The sequence below is a fragment of the Artemia sp. Qi Xiang Cuo genome, chromosome 19 (assembly GCF_049724085.1).
Source record: "Artemia sp. Qi Xiang Cuo chromosome 19, ASM4972408v1, whole genome shotgun sequence".
Lineage (NCBI taxonomy): Eukaryota > Metazoa > Arthropoda > Branchiopoda > Anostraca > Artemiidae > Artemia > Artemia sp. Qi Xiang Cuo.
This window is the reverse complement of record NC_142812.1, coordinates 7,859,786-7,886,152: the sequence shown is the minus strand read 5'-3', so window position 1 is coordinate 7,886,152 and position 26,367 is coordinate 7,859,786. Positions and strand designations below refer to the sequence as shown.

Here is a 26,367-nt window from a genome sequence, read left to right as displayed (position 1 = left end):
GTTACTGAGACGCATGCCTCTCTTATTGATAATATTTTTTCTTCACTAGATGTCTTAAATAATTCGGTGCTGGTTAGTGGTATTTCTGATCATTTCCCCACTATTTCCCTATATAAGAGCGCTGATCAAGCGTAGAGTATAGCATCACCATCTAATCTCCCATTTTTCCGTTTTGGTTATATTGAGCTTAATCTACTTAATTCCCGTCTCACTGATCAGCCATGGGATAATTTGATTTCTGATTTGGATTTTAACCGCTCTTTTGATATCTCTTATGATTTAGTGAAAGAAAGTATCCTAGATATTTGCCATCACGGTTCAACGCCTCATACTTAGAAAAAGATAGCATCACTGAATCCGTGAATGACTCTAGGTCTCCATAAAAGCTGGAAAGGAAAACTTGCTTGTGGAAGCTTTACAAGGCTTCATCATCTGCAGCTCATTATCAACGGTTCATGGCCTATAGGAGTATATTTAATTCTCTGTGTCAGAAGGCTAAGTCTCAGTATTATCATAAGAAATTTTCTGAATTTGGAAAGGATGTTAGGAAGACATGGTATTTAATTAAGTCGGTTCTTAGACCTACAGCCCCTCTGCCTTCAGTTCCAACAACGCTGATGGTTGATGGTAAAACTGTCCAAGGATAAGAAGTTGGTCAGCTAGACCATACCTCTTATGTTGCTAACATAGGGATGACAACTGCTTCTTCTGCAAGCTCTGCAGCTGCTTGTTGTAACTCAAGAGCCTCTTATGGACCCTCGAGTTTAAATTCAACGGTCTCGAACCCTGATTGTGAGTACGAGATAGTTCGTGTCGTGAATAATCTTAAAGCGCCATTGTCTTAAAGGTCACACAGAATTCCTACAAGGATTATCTTGACTTGACTTGCTTTATTTACTACTAATTACAAAATAAACTATATACAAGCAACCGCCCGGGGAAGGCTCAAAAAGCCTGATGAAGGACGGCTGCAATCCTCTAATTCTCAAACTTTTACAAATTTCATTTAAAAAAAAACAAAAAACTGATCACTCTCTCTCAAACAACCATTAATACCAAAACCTATGAAAAAAAAAAAAAAACACACATTAAGAATAATAATGACAATAATAATAAATTATCTCCCCTCTCCCAATAAATGTATTTTTATTTTTACTTTAAACGACCCAATGCGTTCAGCTTCCCGAACGCCTACTGGGATATCATTCCAAATTGCCGGAGCCAAATACCGAATTCCGAAACCTGCACGTGTGGTGTCTCGATACTCAACCGTAAAATTTTCCGCCTCTCTAGTCGCATGCCTATGGAGTGAACTATTTACGCGAAAAAAATTTGTAAAAACTGGAGGACATACCAACATCTATAGGCAAAAATAGCAGCTTGGTAATCGCGAATCTGACCAATGTTAAGCACTCTTAATTTTTTAAAACATGACGCGGTATCATTCACATTTTCTATATAATTCCCAAGAAGACGTACTGTTTTGTTTTGTAAAATCTGCACTTTTGAAACTTGCTTAAAAATTGCTAGACCAAATGACACAACCATAAGAAATATAAGGCGCAACAATACTATGATACAATAATAAAAGAACCGATAATGGTAAAAAATGCTTCAAACGACGCAAAATTCCCAGACCTCTAGCAACTTTAGCTGCAACAAGATAACTATGGTGCTTCCAAGACAAATTACAATCAAGCTGGAAGCCCAAATAACGCACCTCATGCACCTGTGACAAAGGCTTACCATTAAAAAATATCTCTCCATCAACACTCGGAGGCTTACCAACTCTCCTAAAAATCATAAAATTGGTTTTTTTAACATTCACTGACAAAAGGCTCAAACTTGTAAATACATAAAATGACTTTAAAACCCTATTTACTTTCAACAATAGATCATCAATCATTCGACTAGACATAGTTAAAGCAGTATCATCCGCGACAGTCGTGATAAAACACTCCGGTAAGTAAAACGCATTGAATCAACATACACAAGGTACAGAAGTGGTCCCAAGACAGATCCCTGAGGTACACCACACTTCACTTGATAGGGAGAAGAAAATGCATCATTTAAAACAAATTGAATAGATCTTCCACTTAAAAAACTATCAAACCATTTCAGATAATTACCACGAACTCCAAGGGACTGTAGACGTTTGAGTAAAATTTTAAAATCCACTGTATAAACGCCTTTCTAAAATCAATAAAAACAGTCAAAGGGATTTCACCACGTTCAAAGCATCTATTTACAATATCACAGAGAGAATGCACGGCGTCCGACGTCGAGTGACCTTTCCTAAAGCCGAACTGTGTTTCACTTAACATCCCTGTTTTCGTAAGGTAATCATGTAGCCTTTTATGCACAATTTTTTCAAATATTTTAGAAAACAGGGGAAGGATTGATATAGGTCTATAATTTTCGATATCTAGTTTAGGCCCACCTTTATGGAAGGGGATGACTTTTGCCCTTTTAAGCGCATCGGGGAACACCCCAGTTTCCAGGGACAGATTGATTATGTGGACGAGGCATGGTATTAAATAACACATCACTGATTTAAAAGCCTTCAAATTAATTCCATCTGTCCCTGCTGAATTAGATTTGATTGTTTTCACAACCTTCAGAATTTCGTCTCCAGTACATGGTTGAAATTCAATTTCATTTCCAATTCCTCTTTCATCCAAAAATTCGTCCTCCAAGGAATCATTATTAAAATTCACTAACCCTTCCGCCTGCACATTTGACCAATACTTGAAAGAACTGAGCAAATTTATTAGTAATAATCGTTTCATCACTCACTGCTTCTCCTTGAATCAGCAGCGAATTGGGTGGAGCTTCTTTCCTCTTTCCCAATAGGTCGTTTAAAAACCTCCAAATTCCTCTCACAATATCCTTATTTAAACTCAGTTGGTTAGAAAAATATTCTTTTTTAGCTTTCCTTTTCATTGAGTTCACTTTATTGCATATTATTTTAAACTCATCCAATTTCTTGACACACTTACTATTAAAATAATCTGTATACACTTGATTTCTTAAATCTGACGCTTCAAGAATTTCTGTAATTATCCAAGGCTTCCTGGGTTGATCCTTATGTGGTTTCACAAATTTAACTGGGCAAGTCTTGTCTGGCTGTATGATCCTCATCATGCAATCAAATGCCGCAGAAGCGTCATCTTTTATCGCCAAAATCTCGCTAAGATCAGTGCTGCTTAACTCATCACCAAACCTCTGTAAATTCTCTTTTTTTAACGACCGAGTCTTCACTTTTTTTCTTTCATTTCTTTTTATGCGGACACAAGGTACCGTTCCGAGAACAGGAAAATGGTCCGAACAAGGGTACAGAACCACATCAACATAACTACGGTCCAGATACTTCGAACCAACAAAAATATTGTCAATGAGAGTAGCTGAATGACTCGTAACCCGTGTTGGAATATTAGCTAGGGGAAAAAGATCATTAGCAACCATCAAATTAAAAAAATCAAGATTCACTCCATTCAGAGATAGCAGATCAAAGTTAAAATCACCCATACAAATTAAATCTAAACCTATCCGAGACACCGCACGCGTAAGTTGATCAAATCCACGCTCAAAATCTTCCCAGCTTGCGCTTGGTGGCTTATACACAATACTAATAAAAAATTTACTACTACCCAAATTTAAATCTATACTAAAACTTTCAAACTTACCCTCTATCCAAACATCAATATCATTTCTTACTTGGTATGTCAATGACTTTGAAATCAAACACGCAATTCCCCCTCTGTGTAGTGACGTCTGGTTTTTAGCCTCCAAGTTATAATCTGGAAAAGAATACAGCGAGAAAGAGTGTTCATGACTAAAAAAAAACTTCCAGATATACCAATAAAACTAATTTTTCCTTGAGAATTAGAAAGAAATTGCAACACATCCTCATAACCAGTAGTGAGGTGCCAATTCCAGGCACATAAACGCAACGAATCGGCTTCCCCGGGGTCTAACTTCGATCTTTGGACATAAGCACTATTTTTTAACGGTTGAAATCTAACTTGGTTCATGCACAGTTCAACATCTCTTGCTATTGGTGCCGATAAAATCTCTTCTAGACGAAAAGGTCGGCTCATTAAATCATCAAGTGAAGAACCAACGAAAGTAAATAAATAGGCTTATAACATATCTCTCTAAATGAAAAAAAAAGTAAAAAATAAAAAATAGGAGACCAAGACATTTTTTTGCAAATAATAATAGAAAGACTAAAATCAAAAACGAAACAAAACGGATCCCTCAAAAGAAAAGGAAAAGCAAGAATAAAATAAACGGGAGACCAAAATAATTTATGCGAATAATAATAAGAATCAAAAAATCGCGAAAAAGAAAGAGAAAGAAAAAGGGCAACAAAAGCTGTACAGAGAAGAAAAAACGACAGAAAACAACACAAATACTAATTCAAACGGATTCAGCAAGGGATCTTATTTTCCGGGCAGATGGTTCACCAGGCAGCTTCACTAGTATGTTGCTCCGATCGGTCCATACATTTTTAACACCAAAGCGATCCCTTCTGGTATTTAGAAGGTCGCGACGTCGCTTTGTAAGGGATTCCGACACAAAGATTCCAGACCCAGGTAGTTTAGACTTCTGTAAGAACACTTTTCGAGCAACTTCTTTGCTAACAAATCGCACTAAAACTGGGGCAACTTTGTCACTGGTGGTATGAGGCCCATTCATTCTAAACCGGAAAACACTTGATAATTCGCCAGAAGATATACCAGTAACACCCATCCGTGTCGAAAGGACACTGAGCATAGTCGTTTTAAGGTCAACTCCTGGCTTATGCTTCAGACCGTTGAAAATAAGACTGTCCAACAAATTTTCTTGATCAATATCGTCTAGCTTGACTTCGATTTTTTCAATTCGATTCTCCAGATTACGGGTTTGCATTCTATGCATTTTCAACTCACGCTTTATACGGTCTAATATGGGGTTGAACTCTAGTGACACATACTTATATAACTCGCTAATTATAGTCTCAGCTGAATCTTTAAGACCAGGTTTTGCACTCGAGCCACACTTGGCAGAAACCTGACGAGTTATCTCTGTAACTATAGATTCCCTAGTTTTCTCTAGCTCCTGTTCTGTAGCAGAAATTCGTGCAAATAAAGCAGACTGTGAACCGGGCAGCGCGGCAGCTTGATCCAGTACTTTTAGTGCCGCAAATGCTTCTGAAATAGACCTGTAAATGTCGGGAAAACGCTCAAGCTCCTCAAAAGCGTGTTTCACATTCTTCGCAGTTTTAGTAGAAGCCTCTTGAACATTATCCTTGTACGATACAAGATTATTCTCAGAAACAATTTGCTCGTTATGATCCCCGTAACAAAAGATCAGATAGTTAGTTCGCTTTCCATCATTTTTCGTAATCTTCAGAATTCGTACAGGCCACAATGGATAGCCTGCAAATTTCGCCAATGTAAGATCGAATTGCTTGAAAGACGTCATGATTAGTGTGAGAAGGAAAAATCAAAATGAAAAACCAAAATGAGACATATCTTGTAGTGGGCAGGCCCACGGATGGCGTTGGCAATCACCGCTCTTGCAGGGTGGCCCAGTGGACCGTGAAGGCCTGCGACGTTTTTTTTCCACCATTTTCTTACATCCAAAACAGCATAGCATCCAATTATTAACAAAATAACTAAGCCAAGCTGGATGTGACTAAAAAAAAGGGCGCCAAAATATAGAGGGACTTTGTTGGTATGGTTTATCAGCAACCCCAACCTCCTAACCTCTACGAAAAAGATTCTATTTATCTGGGAATAGCTCCAGGCTGTCGACTTGTTTATTTCCTTATCGTGCACCCTGATTCAGGCCACAAGAAGTTAACTTGCTGACCCGCGTTCAGATCCCACGAAGCGTCTGAATGTAGGTCAGCCAGTTCACTGCTCTTCGAGAGGGCAAAAACGTTCGTAACAGGACTGGAAATCGTAGTGATTGATGTAAGTGAACCCGTGAATGGACCCTCCGTTGTCGATCAGAAAGTATTACCTCAAATATCTCAAAAGATCACCAAGCATCTAAAACGGTTTATAACAGCTTCGACGCTAGAAAAGGACGTAATCAAATCTGGCAATCGGACTGCAACATTGGTGGATGAAACACAACGAGGGTTCTTCGAAACTTTAGATCCTGTACTAGTCGAATTTAACAGAAGGTTTACTGATAACTTGCCAGTTCTGAGGGTACTTGGAGACTCGGATAAAAGCTTGACCAAGTTTATGGACACAGAGTTGTTCAAATGGTTCTCTGCTGTTTACGGCGAGTTATATATCGACGACATTCTTCTCAAATCTCAAACTTGTATTGCCAAGCGTTTGGATGCGGAGAAAAATTCTGAGAACTTTAAAGACATGTCGATCTTTAGGAATTACCAGTGGCTTACTCAGAAATAATTAAAGTGTGTCGTATAGCTGCAACATTTCCTGTGACAACAGCCACCAATGAGCGTTTGTTTTCTGGCTTAGAAATAGTGAAAACTATCTGCGGTCTACAATAGGAGAGGATCTATTTTACCTAACCGATCATCAACATCAGCTCAGAGCTCTCATGTTTATCAATCCATCCCACTATGGAACCTCATCCCTCCTGATGTCTTTCTATCTCTCTGGAAAGGCAGTTTCTCCGTGGGTCTTTCCAGTCCTGTAATTTTTCTCCTTTTTGTTTTTGTTTTGTTTTAATTCTATCCCAGTTTATATGTCTCTCTTATCTTCTTTTAAAACCATTCCTTTCTGTTATAAATTCCATTCCTTCATTTCTTTCCTTCTCTTCTTAATTTCTTTTCTGTTAAATGTCCTCGCCCTTTTCCAGTATTTTATTATTGTATGTTTTTTAGTGTTTTATGATAGTCCACCGTATATTATTATATTGTCGTGTCCACTACAAGCCAAGCTTTTTAGGTCTAGTAACGGCTTTAAGTTTGTAGTAGTTTTTTTTAGTATTAATAAAATGATTGATGATCGTCTCAGTCACCTCCTTTTGATATTTACTGAGAAGGATTTATTTCTAAAAAAAAAATTAGTCTAAAAAAATTTAGACTACGACCAACCCGTTGACGATTTTGCAAAGGTCTTGTGACTATTTTTCGCTTTTGTCGTGTTTTTCCTTTTTATAAACATATTTGATCTGAAAGATTTCTCTCATAGGAGAATAGTATTTTGGTTACAACCGTCATCATAACACTAACGATTACATTCAACGACGTATTTTCAAACAATTCGTGGTAACGAACTGTAAGTAAGGAGTGACTCGGATGAATAGTAACTGAAACTCTAAAAACCGGAATTTTGATACCAATAGTTATATCAAAAGAATTGAATTTTTATGCTGATTTCAAATACATAAATTTCATTAAGTTTAGTCTTACCCATCGAAGGTTACGAGCCTGAGAAGATTTATATTATTTTCGAAAAAAGGGTGAAACACTCCCTAAAAGTCATAGAATCTTAGTGGAAATCACACTATCAGATTCAGCCCATCAGAGAACCCTTTTGTAGAGGTTTAAAGCTTCTATCTACAAAAATGTGAAATTTTGTATTTTTTGTCAGAAGAAAAATCATGGATGTGTGTTCATTTGTTGTTGTTTTTTTTTTTCTCAGGGATGATTGTATGGACCGAGTGGTCCTAGAATATCGTAAGAGGGCTCATTCGAACGGAAATTAAAATTGCTAGTTGCCTTTGTAAGTGACCAAAAAATTGGAGAGTAACTAGCCCCCCACCCCACCCCTTTTTCCCCAAAATCGTCCGATTAAGATGGTCATTTTGTTCGTTATTTTTGAAAAGCCCAATAACTATGCCTTTGGATATAACCCCCCCACACACACACGGCATCAGGGGAAAGGTATTTAAGTTGTAAAAGTTGCCCATTGTTTACGCATAGTATTTGTTATTGGGAAGCATGCATACATTTTAGGGCGGGAAGACGAATTTTCTGCTGTTTTTTTTTTCATGGGGGAACTTTCCACGGGGAGGGAAGATTCCAGGGGGAGAACTTGTCAGAGGAAATTATACACTGGGGGCGTTTGCCAGAATTCCTTTAGAAAATTCTTTTTGTATTTCTTGCTTTCTCTTTTCCGTCTCAATTTTACGCCTGGAGTTGTTAAGGGTAATTGTCCTGGGTAAATTTTAACCGGGATTGAATTGTGTAGTGGTTATGTCCGTGGGGAGGGTATTTCTCCGTGGAGGTGGGGCCAGACTCCCCGAGAATATTTAAAACAACGATCAGAAATTAAATTTAAAAAGAAATCAAGTTTTTTCAACTGAAAGTAAGGAGAAACATTAAAACTTAAAACGAACAGAAATTATTACGTATAACAAGGGGGTTGCCTCCTCTTCAACACCTCGCTCTTTACGCTAAATATTTTTAGTACTTTTGAAAAAAGCTTCTTATTGTTCCAATTAAACGACCCTTGTATTTCGAGAGTCGTTCTTAAAGAACTGGGACAAAATTCAAACTTTAGCGTAAAGGGCGAGATGTTGATGAGGAGGAAACTCCCTCATATGCCTAACAATTTCTGTTCGTTTTAAGTTTTAATGCTTCTCCTTACTTTCAGTTGAAAAAACTTGATTTTATTCATTTAATTTACTTAAGAAAGAAAGTTTCTCTCTGAGGAAGGCCAGGTTGTAGTCTGGTTGAATTTTTCAGTTTTGATCAAAGTGTCACTAAACCTCCTTGATGGTATTCTTCGTTGTAATAATTAATCTCAGAGTTCAGAGGGACTGAGCTCCATATTCGGTTCCAGTGCGTTTTCAAGCAAAAAGTGCGTAATGAAAGTGCGTCTAACATAGAAAACATTTGATCGATACACCGCCAAAATCCGTAATATTACTTAAGCGACAAAAAGCGAATCGACAGGCGGGGGGGGGGGGTTTATATTTCTAGTAGATCTGTTTTTTTTTTGTCTGTTCACGATAATAACCTTATAATTTAATTTCAGGGCAACAAGTGACAGGAAGCTGAAGAGGATAAAGGACGGTTCCAAGTATTATAAACGTAATATTGCATTTTCATTCAAAATTTGTGTGTAATCAGAGGGGAGAACAGCAAGAAAATTTGGGCCGAAAAATTTTTAGTCTCAGGGTTTTTAGTTTACCAGTATACGATTTTTTTCGGCGATACCCACACACAAAAAAAAGAAAAAGAAAAGAAAAAAGAGGCGTAAGTTTAATCGTTTTTTACTTGACTTGCGACATTTCATATTTCTTTGGCAGAAGGCTGAAGCTGTAGTTCTGGGACTCTCCAAGATGATGAATCTGATACTATCACTTGATTAATGTAATAATTCTTTTTGGTGTATTCCAATCTTTTGCATAAAATCGCCTGTGACTTTCACCCTTAAAACTAATAATTTTCAGCCCACTATGAAAGGAAACAATTTTTTTTTCTGTTGATAAAGCAGTCAGCTGCTAGTGTTGTCAATTAATAAAGGGCTTGCTTTAAAGTTAGCTGCTATAGTTTTTCAAGGGGTGACTGTTTTGTGCCCCCTTCTCCCTCTGTGCCTCTTTCCCTTCTAATGCATGTACGTCGCAGTTTTAGCAAAGCCTGAAACATAAAAGCTTTTTTTTATATATATATATATTTGTGAATGTGAAAGAAATCTCCCTCTTTTTAGATCATCAAGTGAAAGAGATAAATAGAGCTAGAGGCCATTTTCAAAACCTCCTTGAAAGGTCAGATTCATCAGGTTCTGATGATGACATGCTGAACGATGAACCACCAGAGATATTTGATCAGGATTTTGAAGAGCAGTTTAAAAGGTTTGTATTATAAGAAAAATCTGCCGTGTTTAATTTTAGTACAAATATTTTTTTTTCTATTTAATTGTCATTTATATTTTCCAGTCCCCTCTACTTTAAATTTGCTAGGAAACAAATTACGTTAATGTGTTTGTGTAGCTTCATTACTCATCTTGATGTATAAAAACATTCCTGAGGGGGTAGAAAAAAAATGCAAAGATAAAGGAATAACTTTCGAATTGATATAGGATTTCGATATTTATCAATCGTTGGTACCTCTAAGTATTTTTCGAAAAGTACCACCAAAATTACCAAGGGGGCATCAACCACCCATTTAATCGACACGATGGTGTTATTAGTCGGGGCAACCGAAGAAGATATTAAAAAAAAACACTTCATATTATCTGCAATATGATGCTAACATGCTAAGATACTAACTATCTTAGTATATGATTAAAAATATTTTGATGAAGAAACAGAAGAATACCAAAAAATTTGCGTAAATGTCAAGTACTAATTTTCTTTATGAATAAAACTAGGAAAGCTTATAGTATATTACTCGCCATCTTAGTACCTTAGCATCTTAGCATCTATATACAATGCTTTTCGTTTGATAGCTTTATTCTCATTTTGGCCCCTTATGAAGTGATGCTAAGTATCTTAGTATTAGTATCTTAGTATCTTACGAAAGATGCTAACATACTAAGGTACTAAGATGGCGACTAGAATTGAACTTCATAGGGAGTAATATACTATAAGCTCTACTAGTTTTATTCATAAAGAAAATTTTTCGGCAGTACTTGACATTTACGCATATTTGTTTTGGTATTCTTCTGTTTCTTCATCAAAAGAGTATATATAAAGGTAAGTATCTATTTAATAAAGCTATTTCTCAAGTGATATGTGCCCAAATTGAAGTGTACGTCAAAAAAGTCATAAAACTAAATGTCATAAAAATGTCATAAAACTAAAGAAAAATCATTAAAAATCCATGTATTTCTTTTCTTTTTTTTCTGGGAGGGGGGAGGGATAAGACCCAAATATTTTTTGGGTGGGGGCGGGGGCCTTCTAGCATTTATACAGATCTATTGGGCGAAAAAATGAAAGAAAAAAAAAATCATTGGAGTCTATAGATGCTAAAATACTTATTTTAAAATTACCAATTTGCAATGATACTCTGAAATTGCGAATTCTATTTCTGCTATTGAAACAAGATAAACTACAGGCTCTAGAAGTTACCAAAGACCTTTTCACTAAAACATTTACTCCCAGATAAATTTTTTCAGAAAGGAGGATTGACGCTACTTGCTCCCTCCTCCACGATATCAAAAACACGTCTTTGAGTATATTCATTAAAAATAAACCTTTTTTTATTTTATTGGACAAATTGAAAAAACAACAAAATTCCCCCCCCCCTCTAAGTTTAGAAATGCACATTTTTTGCCCCCTCCCCCTCCGTGAATTGACGCTCTTGGTTATTATTTATTATGCTTGTTAGTATTATATGTGTATTATTTTAATAGCCTATGTGCTGTTTAGCCGATAAAAACATACCAGAGAGTAATGTTTTCGTTGAAATTAAATAAAATATGATTTTTCTGCAGTCTTGACTTCCTGGGAAAATTCTTGATTTTTAATCCCGGGTTTTAAAATACTGAGTTCGAGTGTCCTAGAGAATCATTTTGCGTTTATGTTCTGTCCGTGAACGCTTACTGGTCTAGTAAAAAACGACAGTGTTCTAGCATATTAAGAGAATCCGTAGGATTAATATGTCAATTACAAAAAAAATGTAAACTTCGGCCGAATAAAATGTATCCATAAGAAATATATATTAATCATGTATTATTCGGCATTAAGTTTAGATACAATAATAGATACTTCATATTAGAAATGCTTAATTTTAATATCACCTCTTATTGTTCTGAATTAAAACTTAAGCCTACTGCTACTACTGCAATGAAACTTGCGGTAAATACAGCCAAGAAATAGAGACAGCTTTCCCCTTTGTTGGCCTTGGGCGGCCTTCCGCTGTAACGAGCACTTAATAGAAGTAGTAGGGCCAATGGAGGTAGGCGTGGGCAACCCCCCTTGATTTCTCTCTTAGATTTCAAAAAAATACTTTTTTTGGTATTTCCTTGAAAAATACAATTTTTTGGTATTTTCATTGGAAGAAAACGAAATAAACGCTGCTATATTTTGCAAAATACATTGCCCCCCCCCCCCAACAGTTTGTGAATTGGCGCCACTGACCTAATGTCTATGTGTCTGCAATACTTGGCGCCCTGTAATTTCTCATATTTTTGTATCATTGGTTCGTGCTTGCGTTTCCTCCGAATACCCCCTTTCAGAAATACTCTTTACTTCCTCTGTAGACTTCTAGAGACAGTAAGGGGTTTGATTTATATTTTCTGGTCTGTTATTTTTGTTTTACACAATCCTAGAAAAGAAAAGTTAAGTTTTCCTTTGTTTTGTGTAACACAATTAAACAGGGCCGTAGCCAGGATTTTTGTTCGGGGGGGGGGGGGTTTACCCGATTTTTTCCCATGGACTTTGTCTAACAACCTCGAGCAACATTATGTTAGCTCGAGACCGTTAGTCCGCCCCTTGCGAACGAGGACACGTCCACTAGGCATACTTTCGTATCTTTAAGGTTTTTTTTTTTTTTTTTTTTTTTTTTTTTTTTTTTTTGAGACAGCAAAAACAGTTAACGCAAAAAGAAGCCAAATAGTAGAAGTAGTCTGTAGTCTGTATATTTTTTATTTTTTTTATTTTATTTTTTTAGCTAAAAGTAAGGACAAATATCTATAAAATGAAACCCAGGCAACGATTTCTCTTCCCTGAAAAAATTTCGATGACCTTGTCAGGGCAGATGTCAACGTCCCTATTGACTATAAGGAGGGCTAAGCCACTCAATCGTTCTTCTCCTGTTAAATTTCTCATCCAGGTTTTGAGCCTTCTGAGCGTTGAGAAACTTCTTTCCGGAGTAGCATTGCTAACAGGTAACGTTGCAAGAACAGCCAGAAGAAGAAAAACATTTGGAAAAATGGTGGCGTTGCATGCCTGAAGCGAAGACACAGCACAAGTAGGCCTCTCTGATACCGGAACATTCTCCCTCTTGATGCGTTATAGCTCAATTTCTTGCTTCAGACAGTCTGGCTCGGGGAGAATATCGCCATACAGTTCAACCAATGACTCCATGTTTAATGCCTTCAGATCGACAGAAACAATTTTGGCAGGAGAAAGGACGCTGAGATTTGACAGCAGTTTCTGGTGAAGCACAAATCGTTGTTTCAGTTCGAAAGTGAAGTGGTCCAGGAAAGGAATAAAGAGCGAGGTTCTATAGTGGTTTAGAAGGTCTGGATCGTCTGCATGCATACTCCGGCCACCTCTCGTCCTTGGACGAGTCATCTCCAGTCCTAAGTTGGTGGAAAACACTGAGCTTAATCGGAAGTAGACGTGAAAGCTGTAGCAGGATTTCCTCGCATTTCCTTTGTTTTTGAAAGGACGGTTTCCACGTGCCTGCATGAAGCTGCTAAATCACAGTCAACCGACTGAAAAGTCTTGCGCAGTGGAAGCCTAAGGTAAAAAAGCTCTTTGACCACATGGAGACACACAACAAATTGCGACTGGTTCATCGTGTCCAGCAACTGCGCTGCTTTTGCAGACGTTTCTGCATTTCCGTTCTCTTCAAGAGCTTCCAGGGATCGCAGGATTGGTCGGTGCAGCTCAAGAAAACGCACGACTGAATCGTGGCGGTCCACCCATCTTGTTTCGCAGAGTCCGGTTAAAGTATGTTTCCTCTAATCCGGTAGTATTTCGCTGATCTTCTATTTTAAATTCTGTGTCCTGAGTGGGGAAGTATGGTAAAAACTGCAGACTTGTGACAAGACACCGAAGAAATGCTTAAACGCCAGAATAGAGCATACAGAAGAGATGACCAAGTTGAGACTGTGCGCACTACAATGGACGTATTGCGCTTTCGGATACTTTTCACGTATAACAGCCTGGACACCCCTAATATGCCCACTCATCGCTGCTGCACCGTCATATCCCTGACCAACCATCTTGTTCAGATTAAGACAAAGGCTTTCGAGAAATCGCAGGATTGATGAAGCCAGACCTTGCCCAGTCAAATCGGAAACTGGGGTAAAACCAAGGAAGTTCTCATGCAGGTTCCCTTTGAAAGTGTAGCGGACGCAAACAGACAGCTGCTCGGTATTCGAAACGTCCGCCGTTTCATCGGCAAGCACCGAAAAGCATGGACTTGTGTTTACTCTTTCCACAATAGACTGCTGAAGAAGCTCCCCAGATGCGGCGATAATACCATTTTGGATGATGGGAGAAAGATATGTGGCATTTCCGGCCGCAGAAAGAAGATGGTTCTTCAGAACATCGTAACCTTGTCTCGCCCTCAGCCGCAGTAGTGCTCGGAAGTTGCCATCATTGTGAGAAGGTTCTGAATCCGAGACCGAAATGGGGCCGGAATCGTTGGTACCACGAAGGGCAAGCTGTTGCCGCCCACAAAATATCACCGTCTCAACAATTGGTTGCAACTTCTGGCGATTTTCTTGAACCTGCGCTTTCCTCGCCGCGTCTAGTTGGTACACGATATTGTCCTGCCTTTTCTCCGAGACAGAAATGAAGTTTTCAGATGATACGATGCAGTTTCTATGAAACTCTGCTTGTTGACGAACTGTGAAGCACTCTATCGCATCCTTCAAGTTCCTAAATGGTTTGGTGGCTAGATTCCCCAAGCGCTGGTGGCAGCCTTTGCCAGCTGTCTCTGACGAGAACAGAACGCAAAATCTGCAAAAAGCAGCGTCCTCAGACGGAGAGTAGGACAACCAACTGAAACGAGCGAGCCAAGTTAACTGAAACTTCAGCTTCCGTTTTTCGGATACTGTAAAAATGTAGGAGATATCTGGAGTCCAAGGGCTCTTCAGCAAACGAAGTTTAGAATTTGCATCGAGACTGGATGATTTGTTGACAAAACGACCGATGTCTTTTGCAAACAACGACAGAGACTGGGTTGGTGCAGGTGCGTGTTGCGTCGTGGTTGGTTCCAGTGTGCGTGATTCAGAAGCTTCAACGATGGCTTCAGTTCCCTTCAGATCCACAGGTGTAGATGAATGCTCTGCAGACGTCCCTCTAACGCCACTGTCAGAAACATCCCTGGTCCGCTTGGGCGCGAAAAACGACGTAATGTCACTCTTCCTCTTCATGTTGAAAATCGCTCTTCTCTTATCCAAGTCCAAAATTGAACTGAACTGACAATCTTGCACTCTCTTATAACATTTACATTGACCCCCATTAATCGTAGTTTATTATGCAAGCTCTGGCCTTGCATAATAAGGCCAACATGGGGTTACCTAATTGCGTAAGCTGATCACGACCGTTTACCCAAAAAATTGCAATAGGATTTTTGTATGCCACGAAATGCAATAGGATAATAGCGTATATTAACCCTAATTTAGTATGCAAAGTCAGGTGAGCATGGGGTTACCTACGGTTACCTAATTGCGTAAGCTGATCAGAACCGTTTACCCACAAAATGCAATAGGATTTAGTGTGGGAGCATATTTTTTCTGGTAAGATTTTGTCTTTACAGGTATTTTTTAGACTAATTTTCGACTTGGTCAAAATTTGGGGGGGGGGGGGGTTCAAACCGGGTAACCCCCCCCCCCCCTCCCCCTGGATACGGCCTTGCAATTAAAACCTAATTTTATTTTCATTTCTCTTCTAATGTCATTTCATTTCAGAGAGACTAGTGACTGGAAGCTGATAAAGGATATACCCAAGCAACCAACAAAAAAGAAGGAGCAAGCGATTGACTACGAATTTGACGATCATCGTTCATATGTGCTTAAATTGTACGACCGAAGTGTTGATCTTGGCCTTTTTTCTCCGGAGTCCCCTCTCTATTCGGTATGTCGGGCTTGGATTAAGAATGACCCTAATAACCCGGACATCAAGGGAAAGTATGTATAATCCTTTATTTCACCTTTTTTTTTTATATATGTGGTTTTTTAGTTTTTTACTTTTATTTTTAATTTTTTTATATCTATATAAGTTGTATATATTTATATTTTTTATATTATCACTTTATTTTTTTTTCTTCTTTATTTTCTTCCTTTCTTTTGTCTTTTATTATGTATTTTGTGGGGCAAACAAATGCAATTGAAAAATTTTGGAAAATGAAAATTTAGCGACAAATTTAAAATGTGCTGTAGGTATGATTTGAATGGATTATAATAAAGCTGAAATGCCCAGTTACCTTTTTTATTTTGCAAGTTGTTTCTAAATTTAATTAAACCCTAATGCTATCCTAGAAATTCTTCAGACGATCTCAAATTCCTTGGAGAAAGTTATAAATGATTGGAAAAGGTAAACAAGCTAACATGTAACTAGAGAACCGGTTGTTGGTAACAATTGAGGATTCACCGATTATTTTGATTCATCCTTTGATGTGTCATATTTTTTTATTGTATCGATTAGTGACGCTTCTTGACTACTAAGGTCCTTGCGTCGCTTGTGTCATATTTGGGCTTGTTTGAAGATTGGAATTTTAATTTCATGCCAAAATATGAACTGGAAACTGAAATCGCTTAAGCTCTTTTTCTGCCATCATGACAACAATTGTTTGCTAACATTTTTCTGACAATCTCGTTTTTGCTAGATAAGAAAAATTGTTTGCTAGCATTGTTAGCAAATTTCTCTAACAGATTACGTCGTTGTGGGAAAAATTGTACATTCAAAGCAGGATGACCAGTTATTATAATGTGTAAAAGTAGTTTTTCGGTGAGGAGGCCATGAGCGACCTTACCCACATGAACGAGGTCTTGACCATACCCACCCATCCAAATACGTAGAACAAGCAGTTTCGGGAAAACGGAATTATCAGAAAATAACTAGCAAAAAAGTTTATCAAAAACATTGACTTGCAATATTTTAAATATCTTCATAGATAGAATAGCCTAGTAGCCTATGCAGAATTGTTTTCCAAGCTTGTATTTTTTAAATTTCCTTTTAAAATATTTGTTGTGTTTATTCCTATTTCCTGTTGTTCCTGTTATTGCGGAACAAGAAACTATCTCCTCTTGTTGTGTTTCTTCCCTGTGTGTGTTTTATACGTGATGTCAACGCCGGAGATGGCATAAAAAGGGTGATGAAATTGTCGAAGAAGATGGTCTCTCCTAAGGCAGTGTGATAACTAAGGATGGAGGTTTTAGGGAAGACTAGAAAGTAATAAGGCAAAAGTGCCAATGGATTTTTGCTCAATTTAGGAGTGTATGAGAAGGTAAAGCATCCAAGTTACGACACCACTAAGGGTGTTTGAAGGAATAGCAATGAATAAAGGTAATTACTGCGTGGAAGCATGAAAAGTAAAGGAAGCTATTTTTGTTTCATGGAAGTTTTTGGCACTTCTTGTGCTGTACTGGACGAAGAAATAGACAAACCTTTCCAGAAAACAGGTCTTTAAGGATAAAGCTTAGTGGTGAAGTGCCAAAGGTAACTCTTTGTGAACGAAATAATTCAACTCTAATCAGTTTACATATCACTAAGAAATGGCTTAGGTGGTTATATCTTCCAGGTAATAAAATCTAATCCTTAGAATTAACTCAGCCTCCCCTTCCTATGTGTAGGTATAACGAAACGCATTTCCTTGTTTTGACTTGAAAAAAAAAAAAAAACGCGTGAAAATTAAGCTTGTGAAGCAAATTGATTGGCTGAATGAAAATTAAGATTTCTTGGGAAAAAAGTTTGTATATAAAAAAATCGAATTAGTCCTAAAGCTAACTCGAACAAACTGAATTCTTTGCCAGTTTTTTCTGTGTGGTATGTAACTACAGTCTGTAACTTGGCCGTTTTGACCGTTTATGGCCAAGTCAGAGTCCTTCCCACAATGTCAGCAGTTACCAACAGGCCAGGCAAAGCAGATAGGAAACGTAAAGGAAAGGAGTGCCCAGAAGGTGCTATAATTAGGCTACAGAGAATTAGGTTAGCCCCATCTCAGACAAATGACTAGTTATCTCTCCACTGTTTTTCCTTGAATTTGGCTTGGTTGACTAAAAAAAAACTTATTAAGTAATTTGGTTAAGACTACTGGTTTGGTTCATTCCCTAAATTTTTTCCTGCACATTTCTTTTTTAGAGTTGCCTTATTTGTTTATATTTTGATCTAGGTGACAGGTTACAGGTTATTTGTATTATTTATTGACTTGTATAAGCATTATATTTGCTGTTTGATAATGTAAATGCATCATTATGGTTCCTGTTTATAATTGCTGGCAGGTGTTGCTGGTGAATAACCCCTATAATTAGCAAGATACCTGGTAGATGGCTCCATATTATATTAATCTTGCAGGCCACAATGCCCCTCCAGATATTGTTTTATTTTAGAGTTATCCTTTTTTTCTATTCTATTTGTTTTTATTATCCTTATTTATCTTTTAATATTTTATCTGATTAAATCTTTATATATGGAAGTATGTGACAGGTGATAATGTAAAAATGTATTATTTATTATAATTTTGTTGTATAGGTATTTTAGTTGCTGTATGACTAAGCACAATTGCATTATTTTGATTCCTGTTTTTCAATGCAGACAGTTGCTGCAGGTGAATTACTCCCTACCAATAGCAAGATAAGCGATACATGATGAGGTTCAGTTAATATTGACTGAAGTGACACCCAAACAAGCTAGTGATTACAAAAGGCATAGAGAAATCAAGTGATAGGAACGCATATGACCTATTGGTCGAAGGCGTAGAACCCCAAACAACAACAACACAACAAGTCACAATAGTGTTGATCATAGTTAACTATGATTTGTAACTATGATAACTATAGTTAACTATGATTTCATAGTTAACTATGATAAGTTAACATAGTTAACTTATGATTTATGATTTAACTACGCTTTGACTATGATTTTCTTTTCCACTAAAATAAGATAGTTCTAAATATAAGAGATGGCTGCGTTATTACGCCGCAGTATAGCCTTTGAAATTGGGAGGCTACAGAGATAGGTTTTAGATAGTTTTAAACTGCTTGGCTATTCCAAAGTTTTTGCACGGTAGTATTTTTGTTCTATTCCAGCAGCTTTTTTCCGTTTTGTTTTTCGCTGCACCAAAGAGTAGAAATTGGTAATTTCAACTGTTTTTTAATGTCTAGTGTGTTCAAATTTGTGTGTGTGTTTTTTTTAATTTTTTTAATGAAAATAAAAAAAATGCACTTCTAATGAAAATACTCTCTTAAAAGACTTTTTTTAAATATAGGGGAGGGGGAGTGAAACTCTAGGGGGTTGCAAGCCTCCCCCATCCCCAATTGACGCCACTATTGTTGATATTGAAAGTTGGCTAAATAAAGATGGGCATATGCTAGTTTACACTTAGATATATAATGATATTGATGTTACTGTAACAGAAATTTGTACGTATTATTGCATTCATTTTTGTTTATTATGTTTTGTATATTGTAAAAAAAAGAATTGTATAAAAGAACCGAATTGGTCCTAAAGCCAAATCGAACTAGCCAAATTCTTCGCCAGTGTTTTCTGTGTGTTTTCTGTGTAACTATAAACTGCAACATGACCTGTTTTGAGTTAGTATTGCCAAATTACTGTGGAGATTGCGGTTAAACAAATTCCCGCGTATTATCTGAATTTCAGATGGCAATTTAGACGGAAAAACACCTAGCCCTGTTGCAAGCAAGCAAATTTTTAAGACTACTCAGTCAAAAGAAAATGACATTCCTAATCTTATTAATAACAAAAATAAAATGTTTTGACTTTTAATTCGATGTTTCGACTTTTAATTCGATGTTTCGATTTTTAATTATATATTTCGACTTTTAATTCGACGTTTCAACTCTTAATTCGATGTTTCGACTTTTAATTCGATGTTTCGACTTTTAATTTGATGTTTCGACTTTTAATCCATGTCAATAGCACTACAGCATGAAACATTTGGAATTTTAATGAGATATGTAAACGGTAGACGGCGGGGCTCTGCGGAGAACAGGTGTGCGCCATAACATTGTGAGTGCTTGTGTTAGGATTGACTGTTGCAACGCTTAGAGGAGAAAGAACTATTAGCAACTGTACCCATGCTTATCAGTAAGGTTTATCTCTTAATCGTCTTCAGTGAATGAGTGACAGTGTAAAATAGGTGAGCTTCCTGTGAAAGCTATATTTCCATCTTGAAGGTCCTGTCCTTTTTTTAAAGTGTTTTTTTTTTTTTACCAGTGATTTGAAAGTGTTTTTTACCATTGTTGGGGATGTTGCATAAGTTGTCCAATCTAGTATGATTTTTAATAGCTCTTTTGGGGAGCCTGTAGTTGTAAGGACGGCTAATCCCTTGAGTGGTTGAATGGTCATAACACGGACCCTCAGAAAAATTTATGCTACGTTAAGCTGAAATTCATGACTGGGCTTGCTACCTTACTTCCTTTTTTTGTATATAATGCCGGTCAGTTGATATCTGGGAGGTGTGACAGCAGGCGTAGCAAAAACACTGTCAGGGGTTCTATTTTTAATAGCAAGAAATAACATTTTTTTTATTTTTTTTTTAGCCCAAGTGTTTCCATATTCTGGTATTAGTGATTTTTTTTTTATAATTGATGTTTGGTTTTGTGCTATTCAAAATTACTATCAAAAGAAGGTCCAGCACGCTCGTTCACTACAGTTCTTTTATTTAACTTCGTCTGAAAGAAGACAATATAAGAGGAAAAAGTGAAGCTCCGTCACAACATTTTGACGTGGCGAAAATCCAAATGTCTGCAACCATAAGCATATCAGCAGTGCCCTGTCCAAGAGATGACTCAACGGATGCGCAGAACCTGAGCAAAAGCCGTTTTTTTACGACCTTTCCCAAAATTTTCCCTCCTTCTGGCATTTTGGCTCTACTCCTTTTTCGCACGATATGCTCCTTTTATACTCCTCTACTCCTTTTATAAATTTACATTGTAGCAGCTTGGAAGCATTTTCTAAGCTCTTCAGTCAAATTTATGCACAACCCCTTGTTTCCCTCCAAACATAGGTAAAAGTAGGGGCTTAAGAAGGAATATGCTATGGGAGGGGTTGAGCCAACTTCGAAGGAAAGAGGAGAGGGCAAATACGGATATGGCCCTTTTACTCACAATTTAAAAAAATATGTATTTTGTCAAATATTTAAATTGTGACGAGAGGGGGGGGGGTGTGAACCCTCTTTGCAGCTATGTCACAGAATAAAACTAAGCTTGGCAATTCATTTAAGAAAATTGCGTTTCAGGCCTCATAGTCCGACTCCAGTTCATGAATTGGAGAACCTTTTTGGTTATGATGAAGATCAATTAGCAGTGGGACACCGTCCTGTGTACTTTTTGCCACCTCCAGATAGGCCTCCACTAGATCGAAGAGGTATGCCAGTGGACTCGAGAATTCCTATTCCAGCTAAGCCCAATAGAGAAGCTATTGAAGCCTGTATATCCGTAAGTACTTTTATCTAACTGACTTGATTAATTTGAAAAATTGAATTAGATCAAAAGTTAGACAAATCCCATGAGAGGTCAAATGGAGTTAACAAAATTACATAAAAGGTCAAATTGAAAGTGGAAAAATTCGAAACTTAAGCACATGGAAAAAAGTATATATATTGTTCCACATATTATTAGAAGACCAAAAAGAACATTTTATATTAGCTCAACTTTGGTCAAATTAATTTAATTTGAATTTTATTTTAACTCAATATTTTTTTATATTAACAGTTTAATCTGCTCATAAATAAGCTGTTTACACTCGGACATAAACCAAGCCTCAACTAATGAAAACCTAATATTTCGACAAGTTCTAATACGATATTGGCTTCATATGGTAGACGGAAAACGAAAGATTGTAGGAACGAGGAAAAATTGCTAGCTATTGAAATGAAGAAATTTACTGCAAAGATCAGCAAGTCATGATCCTGTCACTCTCCAGAGTTTACAATCAAACAAACCGAATTTTTTATGCATTTTCTTTGTAAAGATAAAGTAAAGAATAGTAAATCATTTTACTGGCTGAATTTTTTTTTTACTCTGTTTATCTTTTTTTCCCGTTTTTATTTGCCATATTTGGAAAATATGAATAAACAGACAAAGTTAGAATTGAACGGAGCTCTAACTAAAAGTACTTAATAAATGTCCAATCAGAGGAAGTGCGTTTCCTTAGTAAAGAGCATGTGCCTCCCTGGTATAAGTTTTTTCGCTGATTACTTCATTGGGAAGGCGTGGTCATAGAAACTTGGCAAGGGGCCCATTTTATTAGAGATCTAAAGTTCTGGTTCCCTTTTTAAGGGCTTAAAATGATTGTAGGACAAACAGCCCCTCTCCCGTGCTCTTTTCCCCTGTGTCTCCCCCCATAGTATCGGATCAAAACTTTGAGGTATCAATTCTGTACAAAATTGTCCAAAGATCTAGTAAATATGCCTCCGGGGTGGATATGGCCTTCAATGCGCAGGGGCAATGACCCTAAATATAAACTAGCCCTCCTTCGCACACACGTTTATTAGAAAAGGTGGGCATGTTTGGCTTTGGTTATCTGGTCAGCTGGGAACTCTTAAAGATCTCTCGCAAAGCCAAGATTTCTCAGTTTCCCAAGGATATGGTCCTGGAACGACACGCGTACTTGAGTAAATGAAAAGACTTTACGTGCACGCGAGATTTCCAAATATGTTATCTATATTATGTCAGGAATTACTTAGTGGGTCGAGTTGCAACCTCCATGGAGTGTTGCAGAGAGGGCTAAGTGGACCTTGATTTGTCACTTGGGAGAGGGGGAAAATGCAAATCGATAGGCACTATGTGTATCTTGGTTATCTGAATAGTACATCTGCAATGTATTGGGAACAGTTTTTTTAGGGGGTGGGGGTGGAGCTTAAACTTTCAGGTAGTGTTCGAGATGAAAAGAGGGGACAAGGACACTTCCAATTTGGTGTTGGGGGTCGGTTTAAAAAAGTTTTGTTTCCGTCCTCCTAAGTGTTCTTGCATCCCCTTGTGTAACCTGGCATCCCTTGTGTAACCTGGCATATATTCACATAAATGTTAAAATAGTACATCTGCAGTATCTTTGGAATGGCAAGGGGATCGAGTTGAAACTTTCAGAATGATGGGAGGGAGAGGACAAGGGGGCCTTCAACCTCATGTTGAGAAGCAGAGAAATAGGGGATCATTGTTTTCTTTATCAGTCTAAGATCCACCTAATAATTTTTGTACTATAAGCCCCTGTGGAGCTTAGCATCTATCTGTGTTCAAGTAGCGAGATAAATCAGAAGACACTATGTGTACCCAATTTGCCAAAATACTATTCTTGCAATATCTTAGGTTTGGCCAGGTGGATCGAGGGGATGGGGACAATTGGACCTCTAATTTTGACTTTGAACAGGGTTCACGGGGGGGTGAGGGTGTTAAGACTGTTTCGTATCTGATCGGCCTGAAACTTTTTTTTACTATAAGCTCCAATGAGGCTTAGAATCTAGCAATGTAGCAAGCGAAACGGAAAAACACTATGTGTGCGTAGCTTATTAAAATTAAGTATTAGCAGCATCATGGGAACGGCTTGGTGGATCGAATTGAAAGCTTCTGGGCGTGATGAGGGGCCAAATGGACCTTTGTTTTTGCCTTAAGCGGAGGAAAAAGAGGCAAATCAAAAAATCTTACATGTATGTGGGATTATCAAGCAGCATATCTGAAATACCTTGGAAACGGCCTGGGAATGGGGTTGAAACTATCAGAGTTTTGGAAGGGGAGGAGGTAAGGAGAGCTTTAGTTTTGTGCTTAGGAAGGGTACGATGGGACCAAAAATTGCTCTTTGGCCTTTAGAGGGTTTAGCCCTACTTTTCTTTGTTGTGATTCCTGTCTGTTTTAAGTTTGAGTTGGTTATAAGTTTTAATTTCGGTTCGAATTGAATTTCATCTATTCAACTATAGTAGCATCTCTTATTCTTAAGTTTGATGTGGTCATTTACTTTAATCTTTGTTTGTTTTCAGTTTCACTTGCTCATTTTAAGTGATTTTAGTTCATTTTAATTTTACTCATTAAGTTACAGTATTCCTGCTCATATTAGGTTTTAATTTGGCTTCTTACATTTCTTAAAAAACTTATTTTTTGGGAAAATGTTTTTATAAAATTAAAAGTTAAAAAGGGTCTGGGGGCTCCAATAAAAGTAGCTTAACTACTTTCTTGGCCCAAGAACTATTCCCTCCCAACCACAACCTGGCCAGGAGTCGCCTTCCAAGGGAGAGGTGCCAAAGTATCTAATTCACGAAACTATAATCTACTCCAATTCACGATAAACGGAAATGCGGGAAAGGAGGTTTATACCGTCTATTGGTTCTAATGTTTAGGTTTACCCAACTTAAATTTCTATCCTGTCGATTTTTACTGATTTTTTCATAATTTTGATATATTTTGCCTAAGAATTTTCCTGCGTTATACAACTTTTCAAATATCTAGTATATTTTTCTGTTTATTCATTATAATTTCCTGTTAATTAAACGAAACACGGTCAAGAATTACGCTTAGGTTAGATCTGAGAAAACCGGTTTCATAGCTACAAAGACAAGTGATAGAATAGATGGGAAATATATAATTTGGGCTATATATTTGCACATTAGGGGGTGGGAGTAAAGTATTTAGACAGCGTGAAGTTAGAAAACAATTCTTACCTAATAATATGCAGAGTAATTGTAGCTAACACATTTTGCATGCAGAACCGCTATACTTTATCTCTCCCCTCCCCTAATGTGCAAATATATTACCCAAATTATATATTTCTCATCTATTCTGTCACTTGTCTTTGTGGCTATGAAACTAGTTTTCTTAGATCTAACCTTAGCGTAATTCTTGAGTGTGTTTTGCTCAATTACCAAGTATCTAATTTTGTATTGACGGACGCACAAAGCTGATTGGCCAACTCACAAAAAACTTTTTAAAAGACCTACATACACGAAAAAGTAATATAGTGCCAAAAGCCGCTGGGCTATTGGTGCCCCCTAAGGCGTGGTATTTTGAGAAAGGAGTTAAGGAGTCTCCATCATTGTTTCCCCCCTATCAAAAACCAAAGACAGGTAACACTCGTCCCTCAAAAGAGAAGGAAGGGTAACCCACCACTCGCTGGCTGTAATCAGCATACGGCACTTGATCCTTAGAGCCTATACTAGCAAGAGAATCTCTTTCTCTCATCTTAAAAGGATATTTTCTTGCAAAACGGTCGGTACTATCTCATATGTCCAGAGGGATAACTCCCCTCCCCCAGCATGGTTGTTGCAGGCATATTGGCTTCTTTTTCGAACATATAAACATTCAAATGGGGATAAATTCATTTATTTAGGCAGTAAAAAAACAGGTACAAAAGTCCAAATGTTTCGATCACATATACAGCGACCGTCATCAGTCATAGAAGGGCAGTGAGGTTTTACGTCGAAAATGGCTTTTTTTTATCCAATTTCGACAGCGTTGTCTGCAAAGTATCCTATCTCATGGTCAGATAGAGGGCAGGACGACCAGTGGCTGGACGATGACTGAAATTAACAGTAACAGGCCCTTATTGCCTACTCCTCTTAGGGGTACTACGTGAAGTTTTTTTTTACCACTACCCCCCCCCCCCCTCCCTTCTGACCTATTAAAACAATTTAATATTGTGTCTTTTGATAATTTATGATAATATTGTATCATAGGACATATTAAACAATACTTTTTCTTAAAGATTGAAATTCACATCTAAGATGAACTCAAGTTATAATTATTCAAACCTAATTTATTAATTACTTAAATATAGATATATCCAAAGTATCGATAAATGTATAACTAAACACTGAGGTTGAAGTGTCTCCCCCCTAAAGATTAGGGAAGAGACCCCCCTAATTTCCCTCCAAAGATTATTTCAAAGGGCTTCTGGGAAAATAAGAACCTTATCGTCTTCGTGTAAAAATCTGTTGATACCTCCCCCACCCCCCGTCTGACCTATTAAAATAATTTGATATTGTGACTTTTCTTAAATTCATTTTAATTTTTCTGATCAACCATTATTCTTGTTCCTTTATCAACATTTGTGTATTCTTTTTTTTTTTACAATTGTCGTCTATTATTTTACTAGTATTTTTTTTTCTAGAAATGCAAGTTTGGCAAAAAAAAAACAACTTAAAAATAAACCATTTGTTTATAAAAACATCTTATTTTTTTGATTACCTTTCAGCAACCTGAGCCAATAATGAAAGGTCAAGAATTGTTGAGAAATCACTTGGTACATTGGTGGAATGTTCGACAGAAATGGAATGCTGGATGCAGACAACGAGAAAAGCGGTATGAACGAAGCCTAAATATACTTCGCAGAATGTATGAAAGGTAATAAACGGTGTTTGCTCTATAATTGAGTAAATTATAGTAAATTTCGAATGTAAATAAAAGTAAATTTCGAATGCAAATTAAATCACAAAATATCTGCAAAAGATTACAAGCATGCACTTTTAAAAAAATAATAAGTCTGTGGCACTAGTTACCGGAATTTGAACTTCACCTTTTCTTCTTCATTTTCCCTTGAACCTTCGTTTCCTAATAGGAATTTCCTCGTATGCAAAATTAATGGTAGAACCATCCG

General features: G+C 37.2%; 1 protein-coding gene across 2 annotated transcripts in view; it reads left to right on the top strand.

The window, feature by feature from the left end:
• Positions 1-26,367, top strand: part of mip40 (Myb-interacting protein 40) — a 54,222-nt gene that overhangs the window by 18,339 nt on the left and 9,516 nt on the right. For both annotated transcript variants that reach the window (XM_089105631.1, XM_089105632.1), the window contains exons 3-7: positions 8,958-9,013; positions 9,633-9,777; positions 15,516-15,734; positions 21,026-21,224; positions 25,966-26,114. In XM_089105631.1, the coding sequence (XP_088961757.1) occupies positions 8,958-9,013; positions 9,633-9,777; positions 15,516-15,734; positions 21,026-21,224; positions 25,966-26,114 (768 nt within the window). The remainder of the gene's footprint in view (positions 1-8,957; positions 9,014-9,632; positions 9,778-15,515; positions 15,735-21,025; positions 21,225-25,965; positions 26,115-26,367) is intronic.